Source organism: Azolla caroliniana, unplaced genomic scaffold, assembly GCF_043228905.1.
Source record: "Azolla caroliniana isolate FFs.n. ecotype wild unplaced genomic scaffold, voAzoCaro1.0.p SCAF_4, whole genome shotgun sequence".
NCBI lineage: Eukaryota > Viridiplantae > Streptophyta > Polypodiopsida > Salviniales > Salviniaceae > Azolla > Azolla caroliniana.
The window spans coordinates 8,507,244-8,531,161 of record NW_028230439.1 but is presented as its reverse complement, the minus strand read 5'-3'; the positions used below and the strand labels follow the sequence as shown (position 1 = coordinate 8,531,161).

Genomic DNA, 23,918 nt, shown 5'->3' with positions numbered 1-23,918 from the left:
TGTAGGACTTATATAGGGCAATATAGATAATTGAGAAGTCTAGTGACAAATAAGATGGACATTTCATTAAAACCATATATGTTTTGCAAAGGAGGTGCTAGGGGTGGTGGTGGAGTTATTTAAAAACAAAAGCAAGCATAAAGGACTGTAAACTTTCGAGAGTCTCGATGGGTGTTGCGTATTAAATTTCTTAGAAAGGGCAATCAACGCGATAAGTAATGGCTATTAATAACAACCTACAAATGCTTCGGTTAGTAATAAAGGATATACAAGTCACATTTTGAATCATGATAGATAGACGATGTGACAAGTTACTATTCCACAAATGGTTCTCTATGTTGTTGTAGAAACGATGCAACACAAAAGTTGCCTTACCATTTTCTCGCTTTGTGTAGTGACCAAATGAGAAATTATCGTAAAGAAAAAGTTTTTAACAATATTATGTTCTCGTTGCCCATCTTTTTATTCATTTTTACCAACTCCCATGTTTTCGTATACCTTTGTCCATTTATATATTATGATGCTCTTACGACAAAGTTTTATCAATACAAGGTACTAGTCATTGGAGATAAAACTGGGTAAAAAAAGAAGGAAGACGAAACTATCACTTTGTAACATTAAAATTAGGGGCATAGAAATGTTATGACAAATATTTCTAACAACAAGCTGGCAAACCCACGACAACAATGTAGCTACTCCATAAATGTTGTTTGTTATCAGGTTATTTGTTTCCTATGAACATAACCATGGAGTCAAACACATGCTTAAAATCCATTTTGCCCAAATAATTGGAGCTTCTCTCAACATGAAATGAAAAACAATTAAAATCCCTAACTATGGTTGCAGTTTTAACTAAAGTTAGGTGGAAAGGTGTGCTTGTGTTTGGCATGGAGAAGAGGAGCTTCGATACGCGCATAGACACAAATAACTTAAACTTTGACACAATGCTAACTATATTAATATAACAACGCAACATTTTCAACAAGGCTAGCAACTTATGTTGCCACAATTTTGGTGTATGGCCATAATACAAACACCAAACTTGGAAAGGTACACCTAGGGTCACATGCTGACAGAAATGCATGTAGGCACGCAAACGCCATGTTTGACAAATGTCTTTTGAGGAACCTTAGATTCATATTCCCGCATTATAAATCGGCTCCATAAGTGTGAACTTTCCTTTAACACATCAATAGGGCTTTTGTGGTTAGTCTTTTTGTTTTTGGCAAATGGCACGCAAATCCCAAAGTAGTCTATATATTGTTTTGTCAATTTCCATGGGAGGGACCTACATCTTCAGCTCTATTTGTTAGCTTTGAGACTTTATTAAATATGCCTGACACCCAGCTTATTGATTTGCCCTCGAGTGTATGTGCATTTCTTGTCATTCCGATATTAGTGTACAATGTTGGCTTAAGAGTCGTATGGTTGACGTTTTGATTTGTAATAGAAAAAGGTCATGCATTTGCTTGGCGCAATCGTCTTGACACATTTGAAAGCAACGATAACGAACTAGTGGACAAAATAAACTTCTATGGGCTTTGAAATTTTCAATGTAATGATATAGAAAATTGTAGGGTCAAACATACATCAAGTGAAGAAGTGTATTCCTTTGGGAGACATGTTTTTGATTGGGTCATGGGATCAATGTACATGCACAAAGGTGCCTCTTCCTTTGTCTTGAGGAATTGTATGGTAGGCATGATCTCCAGTCAATACACATGCCATATCATTAGCAGTTATTGGTATCATTACATGAGATATTTTGCAAAAGTGGGACTCTTATCTCTTGAGCTTCAACAAGAAAACACAAAAGATAATAGAAAGGTCAAGGGCTTGAATGGTGTGGTTAGGAGAATGAACAAATCGGACTCCAACACTATCATGCAAAAAGTCATCATTACACACCGAAACCACTAAGCATTGTTACACAGAAACATGATATTGATTAGGAAGTAAGATTAGACGAAGATGGTCATCTGTGTCACTTCATATCCATGATGAAATGAAACTACCCTAGACTTAATGTGTCAACTCTTAATGCTGATACAAATTTGTTTGAAGTTTTCGTTCTAAATATTCATTTATAATCTTTAACATGTTTGATTTCTAGAACCTCCCTTAGATTCAATCGTGTTTTCGATCGACAATTAGAAATGAAAAGAGTTTTGGTTTTAATCCAGGCGTGGTTTTTAACTCACAGCCCGAGTTCTCGATGGTGCATGTGCTTCTCTTCTTTCTTTCAACTTCACATTGATGCTTAAACTACTCTCTTTTTTCCCAAAATGAAGGTACTTTCCCATTAGTTAGGAGAGATTATTACAAAGAGACTATACAAGGTGGCTTATACATAAATTGGGGAATCACCCTCCGGCCAAGTTCAAGGCAATGGTTGGTGAACATTGGGCATCCCTGATGAGGTGCTCATTACCTTTTGGAAGGGTCTTTTGGCGTCTCCACATGCCTGAAAAGATCAAGCTCTTTTGGTGGCAGATCGGTCATAATGTGGTTCCCACGTGGCAACCCGATAGGTTGCCCACTTTGCTCTTCACCTATTGAGACTCAAAGACATTGTCTATGGGATCGCCCTCAAGCTCAAAAGGTATGGGATAGAGTGATTCGCCTCCTTGCGGCATGTGAAGTGGAAGGAACAACATTGTGGAGCACTACGGCTTGGATCAATCACTCGGTTGATAGTTGGACGGACGCCTTCAATGTGGACAGTTAGTGCTATGAATGCACGAAAGGCAAAATCGTCAAGACCCGATTTTGCGAGATGCTTGCAAACCACATCCCCTAGGTTCCGGGAGATTTGGATGTTGATCGTAGGCTTCACTGGTATGTATGGAAAGCACGTTGCCTAAAAGTCTTCCAAGTTCCGGTACGCCCCTTGGAGGAAGTGATCATGGATATATGGTTCACGATGCCTACAAGGGCAATTGGACAAGGTTTGCAACAACTCCAACGACATGGTCACTACCCGTTTGTGCTTTTGGCAGAAATGGCGGAACACGCTGATGGTGACGCAAGGAGGAAATGGCATGAGGTGGAACTACCAGCCCCCACGTTGGCAGTTTCCTACTCACCTCCCACCCTCCCTTCGTTGTAGGCCACAGGAGTCGACTCGTATTGGCCGACACTGAATTGCACCGCTTTTAGCTATAGGTATCTACTTACATTAAGTAGTTAGTTCGAAAGGCTATGTACGATGCTTATACTACTCTTGTGTTTGATATACTGGATATACGATCTATGGGGAGGAGAGGGGTCAAAGTAGGTATTGAGGATCATACTGCGGCGGTTCTTGTGATTTCTATGACTTCGGAACTATGAAGCGAACTACGGACGGGGATGCGAAGGCTCACAGATGTACAATCGATTTTCACATAGCTATGCAATTTACAAGCTTTTCGAGTCTGTAAAATAAACGGAACGAACAAAGGTTGGCATGCTTTTTGTTAGATCCCAAGTGGAGAACCTCTACGAAATCTTGTCACACAGGAACGAGGAGATTTGGGGGGGGGGGGGGGGGGGGGGTTACAAGTACAATTCAGGCTACAAAGCTTTGTCTGCGATCATGGGCGGACGGACGGATCGGATGGACATACATATGTATGTATACAATACATTTATAGTTCCGGTTTGGTCCCATCCCATCCCATCCATACGGTTGTGGTCTTCTGAAGACATACACAGAGCAGACGGACGACTAGGAGCTGCTGCACTGTGTCGCCATAGCTAGACGCACGCGCGCACACACACAGTAGATAGACAGAACAACAGAAGGACGGCCACTCTTTTTCTTCAAAACACAGAGAAAAAAAAGATCGATCTACCCTTTTCCTTTTCGATTCTTCTTCACACAGAAAGGAAAGAGTTCTGCCATTCGCAGACGACGACCCTTTGCGAGGAGGAGTAGCTTTTTTCTTTTTTTCTTGTTTTTTTTTCTTTCTCCTCTGAAGTTGTATATGTATGTATGTATGTATGTATGTAAAAGAAAAGCTGTGATCGCGCGTTCTCATCGAGAAACCATGTCTCGAGAGCAGAGCAGGAGGAAGGACTGAGAGAGGTGGGTTGGGGGGTTCTCTTTCCTTTAGCTGTACATAATAATCAGCAGAAAGACGACTCAGATCTGTACCATTCCTTTTAGAGAGAGAGAGAGAGAGAGAGAGTCAGAGACAGACAGACAGACAGAGCTCTTCTTCTACTGAGCTGTTTTGTTCTCTCTCAATCAAGCTCTCGCTTCTGTCACTAGAAGAAGAAAGAAGAGCAGAGAAAGAGAGAGTGTGTGTTACTTACTTACTTTCTGAATAACGAGAAGAAGAAGAAGAAGACTGCGACGTCTCTGCTAAATGCGCAGTTCCTGATTTTTCTCTGAGAGGGGGAGGCAGCAGCCCTTTTAGACAGACACGAGCGGCGGCGTTTAATGGAGATGACGACCAGAGCCTCTTCTTCTTCTTCTTCTTCTTTTCCCCCCTTCTTTTCTCTGATGCCTCAGTTTCTCCACTCTCTGTAACAAGTAATCATATCAGTAAAAGCTCTTCTTTTCTTTCTTTCTTTCTTTCTCTCTCTCTCTCTCTCTCCATCAGATCTTTCTCTCTGCAAATGCAGCGGCGTCATATGTAAGGAGAAGCTCGCAAAAGACATCTCTGAGGACCACCTGCAAAAGCTCCCTCCCTCCCTCTTTCGCCATAGCCAACCAAACTTAAATTTTTACCCTCCTCCTGCTGCTCCTCTTATCTCTCTCTCTTATTCACACTCTCAGTTTCATTGACAGTATGCAGCTTTAATGGAACCTTGGAGAGGGCCTCCCCCTTCGTCCATTACTCGAAGGAAAGAAGCAACCTCTCCCCCTCTTTCCTTCCTTTCTTCCGTTTTCTGTGTGATCGACTTCTTCTAGATTGAGCTCAGCAGCAATGGCGGCCTGTACTACTGATCTATGGAGTTTCATGATTCAGAAGGTGACCATATCTTGGGTTTCAGACATTCCCTGCTCAGTAGGGATTTTTGATCGATTGAATGAGAAATCAGAGGCTTAGCAATATCGACGTGAAAGAAAAGGCAGAGAGATTAGAGCTGACTGATCATAACCTTCGTCTGCTTAGTCACAGTAATACAGGGCTTATGCACAAACTTTGATCCAATGCCTTCAAAAGCACGAAATCTTCTGTTTTTTCTGAGCTTTGTGATACTAATAATAGCTGGACTAAGCCAAATATTGTCAAGGGAAGGCATCGAGGAAGAGGCAGAAGAAGGAGAAGAGGCTTCCTTAGCTTCTTCTTCTTCTTCTTCTGCGAGATTACTCGCCACGGAATCTATTGCAGCTATTAACAGATCCGATGCAGTCACGTTACTCTCTCTCAGAGCTTCGCTAGGTATCAGAAGCAAATATTGGCCTCGGAAAACAGATGCGTGCCTTGTATGGAAAGGAATTACCTGCAGTAACGATGGCTATGTCATCTCTATAACACTCACAGGTCTCAGAAGAACAGCCAAAGGCGCGTTAAATCCTACCTTCTCAGTTGAACCCCTGCAAAACCTCACACGTCTCATCTCGTTCAACTCTTCAGGTTTCTCTTTGCCAGGCCAGATCCCAGACTGGATCGGTTTGTCTCTGTCTTCTCTGCAGATCCTCGACCTTTCCTCTTCCTCCATAATTTCTTTGATACCTTCCTCCATGGGAAACCTTAGCCAGCTTCAGAAGCTTTCGATAGCTCATAATAACCTCACAGGTTCCATTCCCTCATCTCTGGGTAACCTCACGAACCTCACCTCACTCGACCTCTCTTACAACAATCTTACAGGTTCCATACCCGCCTCTCTTGGTTCAGTATCTTCTCTAAAAGATCTCAATCTCGGATTCAATAGTCTGAGTGGTTCGATCCCTGCTTCCTTAGGAAGCTTGGCATCACTGATTTCTCTCACATTGTCTCAGAATATGCTAAATGATGTAATCCCGGATGCCCTTTCTAATTGCATATATTTAGAAATCCTCTCATTGGATCAAAATGCTATCACAGGATCGATTCCAGCTTGGCTCGGAACACTACCAAACATCACTACCCTTAACCTCTTCTCCAACAATCTCACTGGTTCTTTTCCTTCAGGTTTTGCTCAAGCTCAAAATATATCACTCTCAAATAACTTCTTGTATGGCACCATACCATTTGCATCAGAGAATCTCTCAGAGATAATTTTGTTGGACCTTTCAAACAACTATTTTGAGGGGTCTCTTCCTGTTCCTTTTGTTTCTGGTGCTCTGCTGGACGATAATTGTTTTACTAATGTGGTGAATCAACGAAGCTTAGAGACATGTCAGTCATTTTATGCAGAGAGGGGACTCACATTCCAAGGTGCCACAGCTGCACCTTCTCAGAGCATATCAGTTCATGATGCGATTAAGAAAGATCATAAGGTTTCGATCATCTTGGGAACAATTTTCGGGGGCCTAGGCCTCTTATCTCTCATCCTTTTGTTTGTATTCTGTTTGAGATCAAGAAGAAAGAGAAATAAACAGGAGCAAGGAGAGCCAGTTTCAGTGTTATCTAAGAAAGGTGTATTGTCTCCACCTTTTCCTGGAAATGTTTCAGTTAATCTGGTTTGCCTTGGAGAGAATTTCACGTATGCTCAACTACATCAGGCTACTGGAGGATTCGAGCTTTCAAACATATTAAAATCTGGGCATTCAGGAGACCTCTACCAAGGTACTCTTGAAGGAGGTGTTGCTGTGGTAGTGAAAAGAATAGACTTTTCTAAAGTGAGAAAGGAAGGGTACTTTGCGGAGCTCGAAATTTTTGGCAAAGCTTCTCACACAAGGTTGGTGCCTTTGTTAGGCCATTGCTTTGAACTGGAAGAAGAGAAATTGCTTGTGTATAAATTCATGCCAGGACGGGATCTAGGTTTTGCTCTACACAAGAAGAATGTGGATGATATCTCGGAGGATTCTTTGCCTTCACTGGATTGGATAACTCGATTGAAGATTGCTATTGGAGCGGCGGAAGGTCTTGCATACCTTCATCATGAGTGCTCTCCTCCTCTTGTGCACAGGTATATATCTTAACTATCAATACCCTTAAGGATGCAGCATTGATTTATAATGCATAAGTTACAATGATTGTGAATCTCCACGATGCTCGAGGCTCAAAAAACAATAGAAACTGAAGTCTTGATATGTCTAGCTAAGGCTATGGATGAATCATCATCACATGGCTAGCTTTTTATCCTTTAGAATTTATCAATTCTGAGATGAACCCATTGTTTAGATGGTCCTGATAAAACGTTGACCTTTGAATTCTAATATTAGATGCAAGCCAGATTTTATATGGTTTTCTGGTTAGTGGAATTCAAAGAAAAACGATTTAAACATCAGAATGCTTCTATTTTACGCCCTGATTTTGAATAAAAATGCGGTGTTGATATCTGTTCTGTGACTAGTGACCTTATCATCCGAGTGTCATCCAACATTGAGAGTAGGATATTATTTTATAATTGCAACCACATTTTTTTAAAGTAATTTTGTGGACGCTGTCTAACTTGAGTGATATTAAGCTCTGTCTGTGCTTTTAAGATATGGTTTAAAACACGCTGAACATTTGAAGTAAGCTTCTCTGTTTTGCTGCAGGGATGTGCAAGCTAGCAGTATCCTCCTGGATGACAAGTTTGAAGTGAGGTTGGGAAGCTTATCAGATGCATGTGTAGCGATGGGGGAATCACATCTGGGAGTTTTTTCACGCATACTCCGTCGATCCCAGTAAGTCAGTTGCTTTCAGGTTTTAAGTTGAACCTCCTACTCTTGCTTGAATTAACATTGCACATATAATGTTATGCATAGAATCTGGCTCTATTTTAATTTTGTGGTGCCTGTGGATCATTTGATGATAGGGCACATTTATGACTTCCAACTAGAGACCAGCATCATAACTATGGAACAAAATCAATGCTCATGCCTTGATGAACCAAATGACATTCTTCGCATTCCTTTAAGTTTATTATAGTGAGCGATGAGAATATTAACAAAATTGAGTTCAATTGCAAACGTGTATTCCACTATGATTGCAGCACTAGGACATTCAACATCCAAAACACAATCTGTAACAATTTGGCCATTCAAGCCCAAATTCTTATAGAAGAGACTTTCAGCACTTCTTTGAACACAAAGTTGCTGTGAAACCACATACATACTTCAGTCATAGTCACCAAAAGCACAATCTCAGGGTTTATGCTAGTTGCATTCCTTTAAGTTTATTATAGTGAGCAATGCGAATATTAAAAAGATTGAGCTCAATAGCAAACGTGTATTCCACTATGATTGCAGCACTTGGACATTCAACATCCAAAACACAATCTGTAACAATTTGGCCATTCAAGCCCAAATTCTTACAGAAGAGACTTTGAGCACTTCTTTGAACACAAAATTTCTGTGCAGCCACATACATACTTCAGTCATAGTCACCAAAAGCAGCTCAGGGTTTATGCTACTTGCCTTACCTCTGACCCTCGGCCTGGAAGAACTCAAGCATTCTTACCATATGGTTTTCCTTGTCTAACAATTAGTTACTGTTTTGTCTATTTAATTACATGTTTAGAAGAGATCATTGAAAAGAAAAACTTAAGTACATTGTCTCACTCAAGTTGCGTACATGATTGACATATTCTTAAAAGATCCTATTTTTTCTTTGAAACAGGACATCAGAGCATGGAGAAGCAGCAGGTAATAGATTTGACTTAGCCCTTACTTATATAAGCTAAAATCTAGTCTCCGCAGATTGGTTTATATTTGTCGTTGGATTGAGATAAGACCATGTGTATTTTCAGGTAGTGCTCCAACATGTGCGTATGATGTATACTGCTTCGGAAAAGTGCTTCTGGAGCTTGTTTCAGGAAAGCTTGGGATTAGTGGGTCAACAGACCCTTCAACAGAAACATGGATTGAGTGGGCACTCAGCCTCATCAATATAGATGACAAAGAGTCTATTAGCAAGATTCTAGACCCAAGTCTGTTAGTAGATGAAGATCTGTTGGAGGAGGTTTGGGCCATGTCTATAGTGGCAAAGACCTGCCTCAACCCAAAGCCCACTAAGAGGCCACTAATGAGATACATATTGAAAGCCTTAGAGAACCCATTGAAAGTGGTAAGAGAAGATAAGCTGAATGGGTCTGGGAGATCTCGAGGTTCTTCACATGGGTCATGGAATGCTGCCTTCTTTGGTAGCTGGAGACATAACTCATCAGAAGCAGTAGTGATTCCTGGCTCTTTACGAGAAGAACACTTGCAGAAGAACATGTCAAAGCAACACACAAATGGTGGATCTCAAGGAAGTGGTGGCGGCCAAGGAGAAGTGTCTCAGAGACGACCTGGATCAAGTGAAATCTTTCCAGAACCAGTTGAAGACTCTGTGCTTCAAGCACCTACCTATACAAATTCTGAGAAACAGGATAGTTAGAAACCATTCTTTTTAAAATAAGGGGAAGTTGTGGTGGCGAAAGCAATGCTTTTTGGCTCCCCCTATTAGAGGGCCTTGAGAAACCTGTGGAGATATAGAAGAAGAAGAAGAAGAAGAAGAAGCATTTACAATGGTCTTTGATATAAATATGAATATCAATACTCTCATTCCTTGAGCTGCATTATTATTATATAATGCCCATTTGACATTTATTAACACTCCCTTAAGTTTATCATCTTTTCCTGTGGCATTGCAAGGAAAGAAGAAGATGATGATGAAGAAGAAGAAAAAAGAAGCTTTCTACGCCCTTGAAAGCTTTGTGTAATAGAGGCCCAACCAGTCTTATGTATTTGTTCGGAAGACTATTATTCTTAACACTGCAAACTCTCTCATTGTTCTGGCATTATTCATTCGTTCTTCCATTTGGGTCATATATTTTGAGAGAAAAGGTTCATCCCAGCAAAGAAAGAATAGATGGTTTGGCAATGGCTGGCAGGCATATCTCTGTTTTTTTTGGTTATTTCTGCTGAGGACCTTGCCCCTAAGGATAATCTCAATGATTCAGTAAATCAAAAGATGGTCTAAGCTATCTATTATGAATGTGTTGTGTAATGGGGGAATTACCTACAGCTTTGGTGTTCAGAAATGTAATTAGCGAGACCTTGGTTAAATACTGTCCCAATTGAAATCTTTGGAAGTAATGCAAGAATCCAAGGTAGGCCATCGACTCGTGCTTTATTTAGCCCATTGTGAACGCCCCACCCCCATCTTGAAGTGTTATGGCCTCAAAACTTTTTCTCAGTCCATCTGAACAACTTCTCCCTACTTAGGTCACATGTTCTTGACCCATTCTTTGCCCACACAGGTACTCCCTTATCTATTCATGTGGCAATGACTCTGGTTGAGGCCATGTAAATTTATGCAGGCCTTATGGATTTGACTCTAGTTTCTTACTCCATGTCAAACACCTCGTCTTGGCTCTTGCATAGTCCTTATGTGCTTCCCCTTATTTGGTCTTGACTAGTGCTAGTCCTTATGAACTTCACCTTATTAAGTGTGAGGACCTACTCAAAACCCTAGGCCAAGGGTTTCTCTCATAACCACTTGCTTAACATAGTTCAGTCGTATGCTTACACAGTCAATTAAGTAGAAGCCAAAGTATGTTACAACAACACTGACCATTATCTATCAAGCCAAGGCCAATCCATTGATGGGTGTGTGCATCCCTAACTTTGGTCAAAGGCACGTAAGGGATACATTGTTTTACAATAATGATATCTTGTCCGTAGATGTTGGCACAAATATGTAGCTTTGTAAGGCTTATGTCCCTAGGTGGTCTTGTAACTAGGGGATCCCCTTGGAGTTTGTTTCATCATTGTTTATATATCCATTTCGTTGAATTGTCTAGACCATATCAAATATAAACAATATGTTAATTAGCCTATCTCTAGTCTCTTAATGATGTTGAGGATTAGGTGCTCACAACATTTGCTGTCTTTTGGCTTATTGTAAAAAAGAAAAAGAAATACATGCCACCTCTTTGATGGTTGCCAATACAAAAACACGAAAAATGCAAATACAATGGGAAGCCTGATCTTGTACTACAAGGGGAAGAGAGCGAAAAGGTTATTTGAGACTAAATGCAAATACAAAAATACTAGAGTGTTTAGTTGAAGGGGTTTGCAAAAAGAATATTGGTGGTATTATACATAATCATTGTGTTGAAATGAAATGATTGCATGAAGTAGTTGTGCAAAGATTGTCGTTCCAAATGATGGACTCCATATTAGCCTCCTACCCATTGCATAAGACATCTAAGTTTCATGAAATAAAATGTTATTCTCGAACAAGATGGATTGCAGGAGTCGTACATAAGGTAGGCCCTTCCCCTTCCCTTTACCAACCCTTGTTGAGACTCCCTCAAGATAAGGCATCAAATTGTTATGATATGAAGATTGGATGTTTGCACAAGGTGTATGACCTATTGCATAATGTGTGGCTAGAAATTTACCTAAAGAGAATAGTTTTATGCATAGATTTGCTGAAGCACAAAAAACAACACATTATTAGGAACCTAATATCGAGGTTTAGGAATAAGTTAGACATGTTCTTGTGTTTTTTCGAAAGAAAGAGTATTTGTATTTTGTGAAGATCTTGAAAGCTTGGGAGTGATTTATACCCTAAAAAAATGAAAGAATTTTATTTGCTTGCCAAATTGATTGAGTGAAAAAAAATGCAAAGCAAAATGTTAAAACTAGCAATTACTACCAATAGAGGGTGTGCCAAATTGATCAAGTGAAAAAATGTAAAGCAAATGAGCAATGACCACTAATAGATGAGAAACTTTGAACCGAGTATTTACATGTTTATGTATATCCCCAATTGCCATTAGTTTTATACCCTTGGTCAAACCTAGAAAGGGCAATTATATATCATATGCCAACCCCTATTTTATCTCTCTCTCTCTCTCTCTCTCTCTCTCTCTCTCTGTGTATACTTTTTTATTGTAATTAGCTTACCCTAGTGGTAAGTCACTTATACTACTAACACTGCATCTTGAGTTCGAAAACCCAAATTTCTCACCTCTCTATTACACCATATATATCTTTATTTCACTAGATGTCACCGTGGAATGTAGGGGTTAAACCCATGCATCTTGAGTTGGAAAACCCAATTTTCTCACCTCTCTATTACACCATATATATCTTTATTTCACTAGATGTCACCGTGGAATGTAGGGGTTGAACCCATGCATCTTGAGTTTGAAAACCCAATTTTCTCACCTCTCTATTACACCATATATATCTTTATTTCACTAGATGTCACCGTGGAATGTAGGGGTTGAACCCATGACCACCTGTTCTCCATTGGGCAACCTTTTTTTTGTCTTCTCTCTCTCTCTCTCTCTCTCTCTCTCTCTCTCTCTCTCACTCATATGTGTCATGTAGACCTTTTCTATATGATGGGATTCATTCTATGTCTCCCCCATTTTCCTTTTCCTTTTCTTCTTTCATAGATAAAGTAATTCTGGGGTCTCTAATATGTGTTATGTAGACCTTTTCTATATGATGGGATTCATCCTCTCCCCCCCCCCCCCCCCGTCTTCTCCTTCTCCTTTTCTTCTCTCATAGATAAAGTAATTCTCAGGTCCGACAATTTGGAGCTAATTTCCTAAAAGTCAACAAGGTCACTTTTTGATCGTCTTTACCGATCTCTTATAGGAAGGGGGATGGATGATGTGGATAGGATAGGACTCCATCAATGAAGAAGAAGAAAAAGAAGGAGAAGAGGAAGGGAGCACGATCAATGTTTTCGGTAGAAGTGAAGCATACAACAAGCATTTGCCGGAGTAGATTGAAAAGGCTTGCATGTGAGCACAAACAATCACGCGGGATGCGGTAGGGGGGCGGGCGGACAATTGGGGGAAGGGAGGAGGGTATTTGGGGAATTAACAAAGAAACATACACATGGGCAGTTTTTGGGTGGGGGGCATTTCAGGAAATATAAGAAAACGCAAGTCTTCATTCACTTATTATTTCATTTTTGTTTTCTATACTTTTGGAACTGTTAAGCAACAACTCCAAATTTGACAGCGACAGTTTCTTGGCTCCCTCTTATATTCGCTGCTTTCTCTTGTTCGCGTAGCTTTCTGCAGCGATGGCGATGGCGATGGCGATGGCTACAACAGGTAGATGATCAGTCCCTAAAACCTAATATTCTATCACTAGGAGTTGGATCCACATCACTCTCCCAACCTGAAGCTTTACGGTTTCGCCACAAAACAATCGCCGCCTTCTGTTTCCTTCTTGGGCTTCCTTACTTCCCTTTCGCTTTTGGAAAGCCTTTCTACATACAGAGCGAAGCGATGTCGATGATGCCCAGAGATGATGGTGATTATCATGAGGGAGTGGAGAGGGATACGATGATGAGGAAGAAGAGAGGGAGAGCAGGAGGGGTAGAGGAGGAGGTCCATATGTTCAGGCTGAGCGTGGATGTACGGAGCTTTAAAGCGGGCCTACGCCTCCCAATGAAGGCCATCAATGCATGTGTCCGTGTCTTCCTCCCCCCTCAGATCGTGAAGCTCGCCCTCTCTACCCCCAATTCCGCCAATGCTGCCAAGCTCACAGCTCCCATCCGCACCCATCCCCCTGTCATCATCCAGAAAGGTTCCGAGGTTGCCCTATCCAACGGGTCAGTACTCCAATTAAAGACATTATCCAACCCTTCCTCCATTTGTTGTTTATTTACTTTGATGCATTATAATATATATATATATATATATATATATATCTTAATTTCTGTTATAGGCCGAAATCATGACCATGGATATAGGTGAATACAATTTGCGCTTACTGAAAAAGAAGAAGAAGCTCTAGGCTTCTTCAAGATCCATGAGAATGAACTTAATGTAATTATGTATGAAGTAGCAGAAATACTATGTATGGGATGAGTGGTGAGGGGACATGTGAGAGAGAGAGAGAGAGAGAGGGAGAGAAAGAGAGAGAGAAACTGGTTTCTCTCAGTGCATGATGATGATTGTTGCATCATAAAGCTTAAATATTTAACAGTTATTGATCAGGAAGAACTTCGACTTATCGATTTTTTAGGGTCTAGAATCCGTATCTTGTTTTCTAAATTGATTTGTTTCATTTTGCAACTGGTTTTTTAATCTGGTTTTGTAAATGAGATTTTTGGACATACAATAAATTTCTTTATCTTGTTTGCAAATTGTTCACTCAATTGATTTACAATTCAGGAAATGTGGCTCAAAGTGCCTCTATGAAGTTTTTGCAGACAATAAATTTTTGTGCCCATGTTGTTAACATCTTCTTTAACTTATATTGATGGAACCCCCCTGCTTAGTGCATATTCATAAATGCCTCTTTGGGCATGCAATAAATGTTCTCGATGGCTTCTCTGTTTACAGACTGGTATGATTGATGTATGGCTGGTGCACTACTGCTTTCAGCTATGTTGCTTTGGAGCTACCTGCATCTGTGAGTGGCCTTGCAGCCTCACTTTCTCAAGATACATGTCTTCAAGCACAAGTTTTTCATCGAGACAAGTAAACCACAGCTCTCTCCTTATTGAAGTATTATAGAATAGTTCCATGGACTAATACCTATAATTGGAAAAATTTCCCTGATTCCAATCTTAGGTTTACGCATATGTTTGGTGTAAGCGATAGCTATATTTTACAGGTATGCAGCAGATAGCTTGATTGGCACTGCATCGATACCAATGTCATCTTTAATGAAGGAGACATGGCTTGATGGTTATGCACCTGTTTACTCCCCTTTACAGCTTGATGGGAAGGTACATGCTGTATGGCCTGGAATTTTCGCTACATGATGCTACAGAGGCACTCCATTTAACCCATACTTGTTATCATTTAGGTGAACATCGGGATGTTGCGAGTTGTGCTTTCAGCTGAAGAACTTGGTCCAGTGACGACTATAATTCATAAACATATTCGAGATGCTAGTGTCAATACTAAAGCAATTTCACCTACCCTTAGCTTAGAAGATCCATTTCGACTCTTAAAGAAGAATTTTAATGAGCATCTGCCATCCAAAGTTGTCGGCATACAAACGGAGCTCCAAGATAATTTTGAGTCAAAGACAAAGATGAGGACATACAAAGAGAGAGATGAAAGGGCTCATATAGTACATGACAAGTCCAAAACACTGAAATCTATGAAGGGAAACCAAGAGAATTTGCTCCAAACTCACGAAACTGTTTTAGATAAGTCATTGCCAGTTCTTGATGCAGATGAGAAGCTTCGGAGGTGTGAGTTAGAATGGGAGTTTGAAAGATGGAGACGTGTTGAAGAAGCAAAATGGAAAGCAAACCTTAGAGATAAGGAGATGAAGAGGATTGCATCACTTGAGGCGGAATGGAAGGAAAAAGAAAGAGAATGCCTCCTTGATATTGATAAGACACGTACAGAGCTTAGCAAACTCGAAGCGAAATTCAGGTGAGCATTTTCTTGTACAATGCATACTTTTTTGTTTGCAAGACTAACAGATACATGAATTCTTGTCAATCTCTTTGCAGGGCTAAAATTTTCGCTTTGGAGAAAAGGGAGAGGACACTTGTAATGGCAGAGGAAGAAGCGTTGATGCGACGAGAAGCATGGACTAGAGAATGTAACCAACGTGCAGCCGATGCAGAGGTGATTTAGTCATTAAACCTTGATTTGAGTAGTATTTCAATTCTAAAAGTATGTTACTAACCGCAAGTGACTAAGAAGAAGCAATGCACGAGTAGGAATTTTAGTGATATTGGAGAAACTAATAAGCTGTTAAACGATTGCAGGTGGCTGTTAAGAGATTGCAGTCAGAGTGTGAACATCGAGTGGAACTAGAACGTGTAAAATATACTGCATTAAAAGAGCAGCATTCAGTGTTAGAGAAGCGGTTAACAACCGTTAATGTGGCTCTAGCGAACTTGGAGAAAGAATTCTATGCCTATAAATCAGAGCATTGCAAAACTTCAGAGGCAGAGCTCACTGGACAGGTGATGCTTTTGAAACAACAATGCAATGATCTTAAGAGAAATTGTGAGAAAGCACTGCGAATGAAGACAGATTACAAGGTCCAGGTATGTCTTGAAATTGCGATTCCCCTATTACCATTGTTTTTGACTATATCTATCTACGTGTATATATGCATATATAGTAGACAAAGTGTACGGTGTTTAGTGTAAAACAGCAAAATATGCCTAATGTCTTGTACTATTGTGTGGTGTTCAGCTAATATTTTGAAATCGTAGGGATATTCTGGTAACTATTCACAAAATGTTAGGAGATATGTAAGTTTTTTTTCCTGTGTATATATATAGTAAGTGATTATGTTATTTCTTCAGATTCAGAAAATGGCAAAAGAGCTTGCAAAGCTCCATTGGCAGCGCACTCAAGATGAGGCTGATCGTCAAGCTAATGACCGAGGGCATGCTGCATTGCAATCGCTTATCGAAGCTCAAACAAGAAAAAACGAAGAAGAGAAGAAGGAATTACGTGAACTAAAACAACAACTGCAGCACCTCCAGATACATGATCAAGAAGCCCCTAAGTGTGGTGTAATAGCAACACCTGCAGTAAATACTGCAGTCAAGCAAGAGGAATGCATAGATCATAATCATTGCTTACCCTTACACTCTCATCCCATCAGCTCTCATATTAGTTCTGAGGCTGTGCGAGATGAAAAGGATCCTAATGGAGGAAGAAAAGACTTAAATAAGTCTATTCAAGTTGATAGATTTAGGAGTGATATTGGAAAACAAGGTTTTCATGTAAATGGAGAAGGAAAAGAAGGGTTTGATGATTGGTTATCAGCGGAGCTCTCTATGGAGGATATTCTAGATCAAAAGTCGATCATATCAGGGCTTGATGATGGATTAAAGGAAGACATAGATACTTATCAGATCAGAGCAAGCACTCTTAGTGATGAAATTATGCATACACATCATTCAGACCTTGACAATGTTGAAGAAATGAACGGTTTCAATGCTTCTTTTTATGGGTTGCAGCTCTCTGAATTTCAAAATGCAGAGATCAGAAGACTTAAGAAGCAAAGAATTGACTTGCTCCAAACTGGAGTTTACACAGAAGAGGATCGAATTATAAAAGGACTTGATCAAGAAATTCATCGGCTTGAGATTGTGGACACAAAGAAGCTTGGCTTTTAAATGACAGATTGAGGCTACAACAAATAGAAAAAGAAGCTGCGACAACCAAAGAGAGAAAATGCCCTGCTGGACTTGTAATGTCAAGAATTTGTTCAATGATGATCTGTTGCCTTCGGACACGGTTCCATCTAAGAATGGCCAAAAAGGTCATCTACAATACATACCTGCAATCACATCATTAAATTAATGGTGCTCTAATCACCATATCTGTCATAAACAACTGCAGGCAAAGAAATTCATTAAGGTAATGAACACAATTTGCTATTCTTGTTTTGCCAGTCCACTATATTAAATTCATCTCCTTCATGTGCTCAAGAAACCAAATAAGTCGATTGACATTGATTACCTATAAGCCCATCTCCAAGTTATTGCATCTTAGCATAACGTTGACATGACTTCTCTAGATATCCAAAAGTTCCTTGTATAATTGGTGCATGGATTAATAATGCCTTATAGTAAGAGTGAACTTGTGAGAACTATTGAAAAAAGTCTTGTAATTGGGCATTAGTTAACCCATACATATGATGAATGATAATGTTTTATAACTACCCCATGCATTTTTCCCTTGCTTCTCATTTGTTGTGAAAAGTTCACTACAATTTGTATCGTGAGAGAATCAAAGTGAGATTGAAGCAGAAGAGAAGACTTAGTGTAATGGGGACTTCCCAAGAAAGGATTTATACATGTTGATTGAATGATTAAAAACCTTCAAACAAATAAGGAAGCTTTTATACGAAGACCCCACATCTCGTAAAATTATCATACAAAGTGATGTTGGTAAAGGAACTCATTGTGCATCACAAATATTCTATCTCACAAACTCTATGTTTGTCTATGTTGTGCAATTTGCAATACAATATCGATTATTCCTTGCAATCAAGTCCATAAATCCAACTTAAGAACCTCAACAACCAACAAAACTCAAGTAGTTTGCTCCAACTTATCCATGATTGAATGTTGTGGTATAAATTGTGATGCCCATAGTTAAAATTGGAAGAAGAGAGATCCATAATCCAATACATTGACTGGTGTGGTTAGGGCCATAAATCCCACCAACCACATAACCTCATCAGAATGAGTGATTTCTACAACCAAAAAGTGGTCATAACTATCATTATACAAAACATGAGGATAATACTTATTCTGTACACTTAATATGACACATGAATAATGATTACTAAGATGCCCTACATAGTATTAGGAATTGTGAGTCCAACATGCTTCTCACTTGGTGGAGTTCTTCCTCTTACATCAATATCATCATTTGGGGAGTACCTTATGGCCAACAATGCGAGAAGACACGAGTAAACCATTCCTCATCCACTAACAAACTTTTCATTAATCTAACTTAGACCTCTAATAATGAACTTAACTAAGAATTAAATGAAGTTACCCAATATAGTTAACTACACACTTAGAAATTAAATGCAATGAAATTATAAAGGATCAAACATCACACTTCGATTAATTATAACCCATTCTAATACTTAAACCCTAAGCCAAGCTCATTAGGGTTACATTAGAGATTATTGAGAGAGAGAAAGACGAGATGTAGTCTATGTGATAAGAAAGCGAAGAAGTATCAAAAAGCACAGAAGTGACTTTTATAGTCTTACACAATAGTTTAGGCTTTTTCACACTAGGATAGCCACAAGGTTATTGTATTCTAGGTTTTTATATATTTTTCTCTTTTGTTTACATGTACTTTGTCTCTTGTGCACCAAGGGGAATGTCAAGGTTATTGGAAGTGTCTAACAAGTACTTCACAATAAGATTCACACAAATAGATTGTAGATCCTGCTAACTCATCACAATTATCCTGAACTGCGCACAATATTGTAGTCTACATTTAATAAAGTTTCTAGTAATATAAACTTCTTATGAGGAAAACATATGTCATTTTGGTCGTAATTGACCATGAGGTAGTTCTACCACAGTTTCTGTAATGTACGCATAATGTAGGTGAGGGTAGGTCACTAATATTTACATAAGTGAATGGTATGTTCACTAATGTTAGAAATGGACTACTGTGATTGGATAAAAGGAATGATAGGTGCATGCACTATCATGATCTTGACAACCAATGAATAGAGAGTCTTTTTAGAAAGATACATCTATTCAAGGGGCCTAGGAAGAGGTATAAATATGAGGCTTAACTACCCTCATAAGTACATTACGTCGGAAGGTTGCTGTCTTAGACACTCGTGGTGCGGGCTAGTCTTTTGTCACGATGATCGTGTTAATCTCTTCCAAAGTATTAGTCATCCTAATATTGGGCGATATGGGATGTCGATGGTAGGTTGGCTATGTCTTGACCATAGCTCGGGGGTAGTAGGGTGGAACAAGTTCTTCTATCCAATCTATTTACCTTGTTTTTACTTTATTTTGGTCAATTGATTAGTAATAGACTCTTAACACTAGTAGTCGATTCTTAACAATTTCATCTAACCTTATGGTACATTAGTGTGGGTTAATTCACGTTAGGAAGAGGGTGAAAATTGAAGCCATTACAAGATTTGATCTCCAATTTCTAAATCTACATTGTGTGCATTTTCAAGCAAATTGCAATTACATCATGTTGAGCGGGCAAGCTCAATCGGATCCGGATCGACTGAATAAGCCAGAGTCGGATGGGTAGACGGAACGGAGAACCGGATAGATGTCTGGATATATCGGTATTCGGAACCTAGAGCCGGATTGGAGAACCGGATTGAACTCCGGAATAGTGAGAACCGGTAGGCCATTGGAGCCTATGGTCCGAGCCTAGTGCATAGGCATATTCCTTGGAGTTAGTGTTAGCCGCTCGTATGAGCATTGAAGTACTTGTCTGTCCTTTTAAGGACTTGTATAAAAAGTGTTGTGCAAGACATTTGTATAAACCTTGTGTTATTATTTTTGAATTGAGTTTATGCTATTCTGCTCTCTCTGTCTCTCTCGTGTATTGTGTATTCTGAAGCTTCCATTAAACCTTCATTCTGTTTTATTGTTGTTACCCAACTGAGTCGATTTGTTTACAAGCTTCCGCACAATATCTTTTACATGGTATCAAAGCGTGAGGGTTGAGAATCCTCTACTGCCGACGAGTGACACTCATAGACAAACCCTAACACCCGATAAAGAACAAGAAGGAAGATATGGATAGAAGCATGGTGAGCTTGCTTCCAACAGAAAAGCTCGACCAGAGCAATTATGCGTCTTGGTAATATAAAATGCACCAGTACCTGTTGGGGCACAGATACTGAGCTACGTGGAAAGAGCAAATGTGGCAACGTTGGATTCAGCACACAAAGACTTCTGGGTTTGGAAGCACGGAGCGAGCAGAGTGTTGTACTGCCTTGCGTCCTGTGTGCACGATCAGATGCTCGGCTACATCAGAGATGCAAAGTCACCGAAGGAGGCCTGGGAAAATCTCCAGAAGATTTTCAATGCAAGTACTACAACTCGGAAGTTGCAACTCGGTCAAGAGCTCAACAGTATCCGGCAATGGGACATGTCAGTCACCGACTACACCACCAAGATCAAGGAGATCTGCTACACACTCGGGTCCATCAACGTGATGGAGGACGAGGACGAGATGGTCCATATCTGCCTCGGTGGTCTAGCACACTGGTAAAGGCCAGTCCGGATGGCAATTTGCACCTGGGAGAAACCGTCGTCCTTCTTCGACTTGCAATCGATGCTGATGGTCGAAGAAAACCACACGAGTGGGTTGAGGATTACTCAATCAGACAGCCGGATGCTGTACACGGAAGCGGATTGGCCCCATGGACATGGTGGACGAGGTGGGTCGACACACAATAGTGGCGGCCAACAAGAGCAGAATCGGAGGCACAGAGATAGTGCCGACAACAGTTTCGGTGTCGGCCTTTCGACGCCGGATCGTTGCGTGATTGAGGTGGAAATCGCTAAGGTTATGGACTAGGAAGAGGAGAGTTTTAAGGCTAATGAGAATATTTGTTAATTGTAAGAAAGAGAGATGGAAACTTGTGAATCCCACAAGTATAGTTTTTTTTAGTTTTATTGGAATAGATGGGAAGAGAGATCGAAGACACGTGAATTTCCACAAGTATTATATTAATCAATGTTTAGACTATAATATTCACCCAAAATTTTCAACAACAACCCTTTACAATTTGCTCCCCCATCCTTATATAGTGATGGGAGAGTCTAAGTTTACCACATGCAAGCATCATGCCTTTTTCTAACTCTAGTGTATATGCTCACTACATGTCCATGATTAACTTTTCCCATCATGCTTTTCCTTTAACCCAAGTGTTAATGCACACTACATGTGCATGATTAGCTTTTCTATCATACTTTTTCATTTAACTCGAGTGTGTATGCATGGATAACTTTTTCTATCATGCTTATCTAGAATATTTACATGGGATAAAGTTTGGTTTAACTTTAATACTCATAATGTGCTAGTACAATGGTAAGGATTGAAATTGTTAACATGGAGGTACAAGGTTCAAATCTTGCCCTATGCATGTAACATAATTATTTTAGTATTCTCTCCTATCTCTTCCCCTATGTCGATTATTAAATCTAGCTCACTTTCCTCGCTTTCTGCACCTTTGTGATCGTTATCTGATTGCTCCTTAGCTAATTAGCTACTGTACTAAACTATGGTAGTAGCTATTTAGCTACTCAACTAAAGTATGGTAGTAGCTAATTACCTATTGTACTAAACTATGGTAATCGCTAATTAGCTACCACTTAGCTAATTAGCTACTCAGCTAAAGTATGGTAGTAGCTAATTAGCTACCACTTAGCTAATTAGCTAATTAGCGACGTAGCTAAGGTATGGTACTAGCTAATTAGCCACTATAACTAAAGTATGGTAGTAGCTAATTAGCTACCACTCAACTAATCAACTACTATACTAAACTATGATAGTAGCTAATTAGCTACCATTGAGCTAATTAGCTACTGTACTAAACTATGGTAGTAGCTAATTAGCTACCACTTAGCTAATTAGCTACTCAACTAAAGTATGGTAGTAGCTAATTAGCTAAGTGGTAGCTAATTAGCTATTGTACTAAACTATGGTAGTCGCTAATTAGCTACCACTTAGCTAATTAGCTACTGTACTACACTAACACGTTCGCGTTCACAAGTGGAAGGATCACGCATAAATGGAAGGATAAAGAATATTTTGGTTGATTTTAGTACTTTTTCAATGATTTTACAAAACACATTGATACCAGTATCATACAAGTTCAAATATACTATGAAAAAGGTTAAAAATCCACTATTTTCGTGATTTAGAAAAAGAAGAAGAAGAGGAATTTCAAAAAGTTACATTCTCAATTTATATCACAAACTCTACAACCAATGTTATTTTATAAGAAACGATTTTTTAGAAATCATAAGAATTCAAAACACATGCTTTTATATAACTCGATTTGTTACAAGCGGAATGTAGTTACACTTAATAGCCAAAAATACATTCATGATATCACTCCTTTATGGAGAATCACTACTATAACTAATATACAATGACGATTCCTCCTCGTCATCCTTGGATGTACTAATCAGTGCATTATCTTCGTCATAAACCAAATGGTTGAACTCTAGATTATATGTAGTAGATTTCGTTTGCCCTCGACTCGAGCTAGCTTGTAGACCTAGTAATTTTTCTTTTATTATATATATTGTTGACTTCCTTAATCGTCCGGCTTTTGTAAGCGTGACGTCGTACACAATGATATCCACATCAGAGATATCAAGGGTTGAGGTGTTACGAATGTTTCGCTTCCTCTTCCTACCTCCCCTTGTCGTTGGGCATTCAATTATCTCCAATGTATACTTACCTGTAAAAGCATTTGCACAATGAACGTTTATAGACTTGATCATGTTTTCTATTTCATGCATTAGCACTTCTAGAATTTTACCAACCCAAAATTGGTGGCCATGTGAGTTCTCATCAGCCGGTGTTGCAATCAACATCCCCGCCGCGAGCTTTTGCAAATTGCCTTGCAATCTAGCTTCCGCTGCTTTGGTCATCCTTGGTCCCACATAAATGTCTCTTTGTTGTGGATGGACCAAACTGTCATTAATCGCATTTGCTGGTTACTCCGGAGTTTTACTTACACGATCATGTTGTAGCGACCATGTGAATGGCGTTTCCAAATTCCAATTATCACCAAATACACAATTGTTTATAATTCCTTTCTGATCACTAAAAAATACATCCCACCATGACGTGTCTTGTTGTGCGACATATTTCTTGGTGGCCTCAATATGCTTTCTTTTTTCTTCTAAAGCTTGGAGCCATAACTGTTTTAGTTCCGATACCAAGTCGCTATACAACTGTCCTTTCTTCTCAATTGGCATTTGTTTAGCTTCATGGACAATTGTACTCGGCATACAAAGTAATAACTGGCAACCACCTTCAGGTTCCCATGTTGTAGAAGATGAATATTGTTTAACATACAAAAGAGTAGAACCACTTATTTCATTTTTCTTTATCATAAAAATGTGATTGAAGCTTATATTGTTTACTTGGGGAGCACTTTAACATTCCCAACACCCCCATCTGATATATATCTCTTAAAGTTATATACCTCCTTCAAGTGTAACACTTTTGGGCGTGGTGTATATGCATCACAAATGACATCAAATAGTTTTGGTAATGTGAAAGCATCATGCTAAGACAACTGTCTGGAGAATGTGCTAAACATCTAATCTATATGATCATGTGTGTGGCCAACCGAAAGAAAATTGACTTTCACTTTTCTATACAATCCTTGGTTGACCAACATACTTAGATAGCCAAACACA

At 39.5% G+C, this 23,918-nt stretch overlaps 2 protein-coding genes across 4 annotated transcripts; both read left to right on the top strand.

Moving 5' to 3' along the window:
* Nucleotides 1-4,711: 4,711 nt before the first annotated feature.
* On the top strand, nucleotides 4,712-9,835 carry LOC147865039 (putative LRR receptor-like serine/threonine-protein kinase At2g16250). Of its 2 annotated transcripts, none has more exons than XM_087317754.1 (4): nucleotides 4,712-7,047; nucleotides 7,622-7,750; nucleotides 8,662-8,710; nucleotides 8,815-9,145. In XM_087317754.1, exons 1-4 carry the CDS (start codon nucleotides 5,144-5,146, stop codon nucleotides 8,956-8,958), a joined length of 2,226 nt encoding a protein of 741 aa, XP_087173880.1. In that variant the 5' UTR covers nucleotides 4,712-5,143; the 3' UTR covers nucleotides 8,959-9,145. The 2 variants fall into 2 exon arrangements, with proteins under 2 accessions (XP_087173880.1, XP_087173879.1); XM_087317753.1 differs by having other exon boundaries at nucleotides 4,715-7,047; nucleotides 8,685-8,710; nucleotides 8,815-9,835.
* A 3,425-nt stretch (nucleotides 9,836-13,260) lies between these two features.
* LOC147865038 (uncharacterized) lies at nucleotides 13,261-17,405 on the top strand. Of its 2 annotated transcripts, none has more exons than XM_087317751.1 (7): nucleotides 13,261-13,634; nucleotides 14,413-14,508; nucleotides 14,645-14,759; nucleotides 14,840-15,420; nucleotides 15,501-15,618; nucleotides 15,762-16,046; nucleotides 16,311-17,405. In XM_087317751.1, the coding sequence occupies exons 1-7, from the start codon at nucleotides 13,309-13,311 to the stop codon at nucleotides 17,130-17,132; spliced, it is 2,343 nt and encodes a 780-aa protein (XP_087173877.1). In that variant the 5' UTR covers nucleotides 13,261-13,308; the 3' UTR covers nucleotides 17,133-17,405. The 2 variants fall into 2 exon arrangements, with proteins under 2 accessions (XP_087173877.1, XP_087173878.1); XM_087317752.1 differs by having other exon boundaries at nucleotides 13,498-13,634; nucleotides 14,371-14,508.
* The last annotated feature ends 6,513 nt before the right edge of the window (nucleotides 17,406-23,918 follow it).

Coding starts and splice junctions, on each gene's coding strand:
- LOC147865039 (XM_087317753.1), top strand. CDS start 5,144: ATGCCTTCAAAAGCACGAAATCTTCTGTTTTTTCTGAGCTTTGTGATA. Junction 7,751..8,684: donor CGCATACTCCGTCGATCCCA/GTAAGTCAGTTG, acceptor TCTTTGAAACAG/GACATCAGAGCATGGAGAAG. Junction 8,711..8,814: donor AGAGCATGGAGAAGCAGCAG/GTAATAGATTTG, acceptor GTGTATTTTCAG/GTAGTGCTCCAACATGTGCG.
- LOC147865038 (XM_087317751.1), top strand. CDS start 13,309: ATGTCGATGATGCCCAGAGATGATGGTGATTATCATGAGGGAGTGGAG. Junction 13,635..14,412: donor GAGGTTGCCCTATCCAACGG/GTCAGTACTCCA, acceptor TACTGCTTTCAG/CTATGTTGCTTTGGAGCTAC. Junction 16,047..16,310: donor AGACAGATTACAAGGTCCAG/GTATGTCTTGAA, acceptor TTATTTCTTCAG/ATTCAGAAAATGGCAAAAGA.